The sequence below is a fragment of the Corylus avellana genome, chromosome ca8 (assembly GCF_901000735.1).
Source record: "Corylus avellana chromosome ca8, CavTom2PMs-1.0".
Classification (NCBI taxonomy): Eukaryota; Viridiplantae; Streptophyta; class Magnoliopsida; order Fagales; family Betulaceae; genus Corylus; species Corylus avellana.
In genome coordinates, this window is record NC_081548.1 from 19,355,545 (window position 1) to 19,361,676 (window position 6,132).

Consider the following 6,132-nt stretch of genomic DNA (forward strand, 5'->3'; position numbering starts at 1 on the left):
ATAATTATAATCAAATTTCTTAATTTATTGTGCATCTCATAAATTATCATTAAATCCCTAAAGTTAGTATAATCTAATATTTAATTAAAAATAATAAAATTCTTATCAAATCCCAAGGCTAATTCAAAAATGTTAAAGGGAATTCAAGTCTGAGGAGAGACTGACAATTAATTAATCAATTATCCCGTAGCTTAGGGGACGGAAAATGTGAACTTTTTTATTAAAAAAAAAAAAAAGGTCGCTTTAATTAGCCGCTAAGTGAGCCAAACGCACTTTAAAAGGAAAAACCTTTGGGCTCCTGTAAACAGAGTTACGCTGTGAATCTTTACTAGAAAAGAAGGAAAGTTGAGGAAGGTGGAGATTGAGGCTTTCAGGATCGGTGACCTAACCGGAGGTGGGACTTTGTTATCTGAATAGAATTCCCAGGCTTCGCGTCCGTACCGATTAACTTCATCCATCTTCATCGCCGTTAATGCTGAGGTAAATTTCTTTTTCTTTGTTTTTCTTTTCGTTTGTTTTTTTCTTGTGCCTTTTTCGTGTTGTGTTTAGGCGTCACAGGTCTTGAAAAAGTGATATATATAACTTGTTGTATTTCTTTGACAAGTTAAAATGGAAAGCAAAAGTCGATATGTTAAAATGGATCGATAAATAAAAATAAATAAATAATTCCAACGAAATTCGGCATTTCATTAATGTTTCTCTAATTCTGTACCCACCTCCCTCTGAAATTCGTTTGATTCTCGGTTTAATTTATTCTCTCCATTAATTGTGAATCGTGTTAAAGTGTTGTGGCTGGTGAAGAGGGTGTTTATGTGTATTTGAGGAGGAAGACTGAGAGTTCATGTCCGGTTCAGCGTGAGAGGCGGTGCCGGTGTTTGGTAAAAGGCCTCTAAAAGTTTTGGTCGAAGCGAGGACCGAAAGCGACTGGTTCTACTTGTGAAATGAATTATGATGCGGGAATACAATAGAGTTAATTAAGTCCTTAGTTTTATTAAGTAATTACGTTATTAGTATTTTATTTTATTTTTAATTCGGGTTTGGCCAAAAGTCAATCTCATTATAATTTCTATTCGGAAAATGCTTTATTTCTATAAGTTCTCTCATTCTCCCATCTTCCCACTTTTTTAAATCACGGTTGGAACTCCTTTGAAACTACCAAATTTTCATAGATATGTTTTATCGGTCCTTTGACCATTTCATCTGGAAATAAATTGGTGTTCAATAAGAGAAGCCAAAGTCTTTTATGGCATTTAAAATCAAAGGTAAAGGATGTTCTAAAAGCCATCCATGTAAGCAGAGCGGCACAGTGACTCAATCATTTTCTTTTTTCCCTTCCTCTTGAATTGTGTGACTGAATCCCTTGAGAGCTTTTCACTAAGTAACAAAGTGGTCTTGTAAAGACAAAGGAAGTAACAGAAGTGGCCACGCAAGAGAAGCAAATGACCATGGAGTAGCCCAGATATATTGAAACTCCTTCCTTAATGCATGCAGGGCCGTAGTTCTTTGAGCTTCCTCAGAATATCAGAAGCAGTTCTCCCTTACATATGACCCAAGAAGAAAAAAAACTTCAAAAGAAAGACATGGAAGATAAAACTTGCCATCCTCTCCCTGCTGACAATGATGCAACTGGTATAATACACCCCCCCTCTCTCTCTCTGAATTTTGGTGACTTGCTTTATGTTCTTTAGTGTATTAATTGTCAAGAAGTATCGAAAGTAGTTGCATTTGCTCAATCTGGGCCACATTCTGATGCTGCGACTTGGACACATTTGGAGTTGGCAATTAAATTTTGCAACATTATACAACTTGCAAGTTGAAATCTAATACTATTGCAATAGACTGAATATAATCCACCAACAGTTTTTCCTGAATATCTTTGCCAATAGGCAGACCTATATGAACACCGACTTACCAAAAGAACTGTATGAAAAAGCTGCATGGCCAGAATTCTTGCTTGCATCTCAAACATGTATTTGAGTTAAAGTTTAGTAATGTTGAAAATAAACTTAAAAACCAGCATGATGGAATACTTAGTGAAGTACTCCAACCTGCACTTCAGTCATATCTAATATGAAGTTTTATTTATTTCATAGAATATTTTTGAAGAGGGTAACATTCAACTCCTGGCTAGCTATTCTCAATCTCCTTTAGGTCAATTATGTAATGTAAATAGATGTACTAAATTATGGGATTGAATACACTATCCTAATACTTCTGTCAAAATTATTTCAAATACAATGGATAGAACCCAAAATTCCCCTCTTTAGAGGGGGGGAGCTACCAATTGGCAATCCTATTACGCAAAGGTTTGATATAACAGATTTGTAAATTTAAGAACCACTTTACTGTCCAACCCAATGGCTTCTGATTGAATATATAACAATCAACAAAAAAAGTTTCACAATTATTAGCTTTATATTTTTTGAATCTGATTTTTTTTTTTTTTTTTTTTTTTTTAAATATCAGGGATCATACAATCAACTAGAGATCTTCCACCAGCTCATTATACACTTCAAATCAAGAATTTCTCAATACTGTTAGGGATGGAGGAGGAAAAATGTAACTCGGGGGAGTTTGAAGTTGGCGGCTACCAATGGTGCATCTTGAGGACTCTCCTTCTGAATGGGACCCCCTGAAGTTAGGTTGTCCGAATTTCATTGAACTAAGCAACCTAAGGAAGGGGACTATGGGGTCCACTTACCTTGTGCAGGTTGGCCCGACACCTGAGGCTGACTAGAGTAGGTGGGGCTTGCAATCTCCTCTCTTAGGCTCAGAAATTCAGGCAATCTAATTTCAGGAAATCTCCATACCTCCCCTTCTCCTTTCTGTTTCTTTTTCTTTTTCTTTTTCTTTTTAATTTTTCAGATAAAAAAATATGAGCATTTTCATTTCCATGTCTAGGAGATTGGTACTTTACCCAAATGGGAAAAAGAATAGCAATGGGAACGGTCACATCTCTCTTTACTTGGCAATAGCAGCTACCAATGATCTTCCACTTGGCTGGGAGGCTAACGTGCACATAAGATTCTTTGTGTTTGATCAAATCCGAGACAAGTACCTATGTATTCAAGGTACCTTCGCCAAACACTTAGTTTTATATTGTACTCAATCTTAGACTTGAGCTTAAGTTTAAAGCTTTGCTTGCATATCTCGCTAATATATTTATGTTGGGATTTGATATGTGTCTTTACAATTGCTTGTGAACTTCAACAACTTAGATGCGAGTGGGAGAGTAAGACGCTTTCATAACTTGAAGACTGAATGGGGATTCGATCACTTACTTTCCCATGAAACTCTCAATGATTCATCAAATGGTTATCTTGTTGATGACACTTGTGCCTTTGGGGTGGAAGTTTTTGTTATTAAATGTACCGGTAAAGGGGAGAGTTTGTCAATGATAAATGAACCTCAAAGTAATGTTTTCACTTGGAGGATTGACAACTTTACGGACATGAAAAATGAATTTTATTACTCTGAGCATTTCACCATTGAAGGGCGAAGATGGTAATTTTCGTTTTGCTCTTCTATGTCAGTCTCAAATAGCTTTACTTATTCTGTTAGTTCACAACCTTTATCTTTATATTTTGGATATATATATATATATATAGGAAGTTGAAACTCTATCCGAAGGGAAGTGGAACAGGAGTAGGCACATGCTTGTCACTCTATCTCATCTTAGGTGATTCAGAAACTCTTCTTCCCAACAGAAAATTCTACGCAAAATACAAGCTGCGAATAACGGACCAAATCCATAGCAATCATCGTGAAAAGACAGGTCTGTTCTCTTGATTTTCACAAAAATATGCCCAAAGCCTGCATTTCTTTTCGACCTGAACAGAAGAAAATATAATAATATGACCAACTCTTACCTACAGTTGATCAGTGGTTTTCTGTTCCCGGCAACGGTTATGGTGTCCACGAGTTTTTGTCAATGAGAGATCTACGGGACACATCAAAGGGCTACTTAGTGCGTGATGGTTTGCTCATTGAATGCAAAATGGATGCAATATCCATTCCCTATTAAGGATTTCTCCTCAAATTAACACTAAGTTTAAATTGGAGAAGCATTGTCTCATTGAATGGTAACAATAATAGATTGCCTATTCTGTCCTCATCTTTTTCTTTTCTTCAAAAGGGTATGTAAAAGTTTTCATAGGATACAAATTCTATTTGCATGTCCTCAAAGTTTAATTATGTTCAATCCATTGTGCTCTGAAGTACTTGTGCTTTGAATAAAAAAATCCTGAGTAACTATTTCTTTTGGGAAAAAAAAAAAAAAGAAGAAGAAAATTTGGCCACCCACTTTATTTCTTCAAAGAGGAAAGCTCTGCGCCGAACTCCCCAAGCTTCAAAGAGGTAAGAGATTTTCTTTAAGCTTTTGGTTTTATTTCATAAACACATCCGTGATCATAGGGTTATTTGTGTATATTAGTTATTTAAGATTAATAAAGTTAAAATTAAAGAAAAGGCTCTATAAATTTCGACCAAAAGAAGCCTTGTTTCTAAAACTAAAAATTTTGATTGAAAGCTTTCATATCTTGATTAGGTTTTTAATGATATGATACATGCAAAATTAACTTAGATTTATTATAGATTTAAAAAAAAAAAAAAAAAAAAAAAAAAAAAAAAAGAAGTAAAGATTGTTTTCATAGAAATACATTTTCTTGAAATTTTTTACCAAGAAGGATTTTGTATTGATTTTCATAAACTAGATTCAAAGTTAATTATAAGGTTTCATATATTGATTAGATTTGAATTTTTGATGAAATGATACATGCAAAATTAACTTAGATTTAATTTAACAAGAAAAGATTGTTTTCATATATATATATATTCGACAAAGAAAGATTTTGTTTCTAAAAAATTGATTTTGTTTAAACTCGACTTAAAGTTATACATGAGCTTTACATGAACTTAATATAGATTTAATCTAAAGAGTAGAAAGAACTTTACAAGAGCTTTACATGAAGAGCAATCTTGGCATCTGGAGTGTCCTACTTGTATCCAGGAGGTTATTTTTGCTGAGCAAGAACGTTTTGATTAATACAAGTTTGGATTCCTATTTCAAAAAAAAAAGAGTAGAAAGAATTTACTTTCTTTAGACATAAAGAGCATAGATTTTGGGGGCTAAATTTGGGTTTCCTCTTAGGAGTTCCTAGTATTAAGAAATTCAAAACCTAAATGGCCGTAGGAAGTGTCCTTATGGTTTTGGGCCTAATGGGAAGTCATTATTTCTTAGGTATAGGAAGTCTCCTTACGGTTTTGGGCCATAATTGGAGTTTTGTGCCTAATGGGAAGCCATTTGAATCAAAAAGTATATCTGCAGTAAATCTACAAAAATTTCATATTTGTACACCTTAAAAGATTCAAAGTCGAAATCGAGCTAACGTCACTAGAATTTCTTAAAATCTAGATTTAATATATATATATATATATATATATAATTGAAAGGGTGAAAAGGTTACAAGATCTTTTCCATAGATTTGAGGTGTTTTGATTGAAGAAATGATAGCTCTTAGTGTTCCTACGTGGATATTCTTTTATTAAAAATAAAAAAATTATCCAACCGATCCCTCATATTGTTTTTTAAAAAATAATATTCACGTAGTATAAGAAGAACGCCAAAAGAACGGCAGCCTTTTTCTTTTGATTGAAGCTGGAAATTGAAACTTATAATCCCAATTTTTGGGCCATCAAACTTACTAGGAATTTGTTAGCACTACAACCCTAGGTTACAGCCTTGTAACTAGAATTGCATAGTAGGCCGAATAGATGACCAAAACCAGACATGAGGTTTGGTGGAATTTTGTAACATTGAGATTGGGCCTTGAGTTGAGGCCCAATGTAATCATGTGTTGGGCTAAAACTAGAGCCCAAAGATTTTTCTATTTTTTTTTTTTTGGTTCAAAGGTCGTGGACTTCAGCTAATTAAAAAAAATGGACAACTTCACTTTAGACTCCTGAATTACCACGCTATTTGACAAATTCCTGAACTTCAAAACCTCTTAATTTGAACCCATAAACTTTTAATTGCAGTTAATTTGAACTTCTCCGCCAGATTTAGCCATTAAATTCTAACGGTAAAACTTAAAAAGACCAAAATATCCCCGATTTTATTATTATTTAAAAAAA

General features: G+C 34.0%; 1 protein-coding gene across 1 annotated transcript; it reads left to right on the forward strand.

The window, feature by feature from the left end:
* Positions 1-294: 294 nt before the first annotated feature.
* Positions 295-4,258, forward strand: LOC132189991 (ubiquitin C-terminal hydrolase 12-like). The gene is made up of 7 exons (XM_059604854.1): positions 295-480; positions 1,492-1,629; positions 2,467-2,596; positions 2,902-3,071; positions 3,219-3,504; positions 3,609-3,775; positions 3,876-4,258. Exons 2-7 carry the CDS (start codon positions 1,545-1,547, stop codon positions 4,022-4,024), a joined length of 987 nt encoding a protein of 328 aa, XP_059460837.1. The 5' UTR covers positions 295-480; positions 1,492-1,544; the 3' UTR covers positions 4,025-4,258.
* Positions 4,259-6,132: the final 1,874 nt, after the last annotated feature.

What these genes read in the sequence shown, in the direction of transcription:
- LOC132189991 (XM_059604854.1), top strand. Translation starts at nt 1,545, where the DNA reads ATGACCCAAGAAGAAAAAAAACTTCAAAAGAAAGACATGGAAGATAAA. An exon ending in TGCTGACAATGATGCAACTG is followed by an intron (nt 1,630 to 2,466) that starts GTATAATACACC and finishes TTTAAATATCAG; the next exon opens with GGATCATACAATCAACTAGA. An exon ending in CAAGTACCTATGTATTCAAG is followed by an intron (nt 3,072 to 3,218) that starts GTACCTTCGCCA and finishes TCAACAACTTAG; the next exon opens with ATGCGAGTGGGAGAGTAAGA.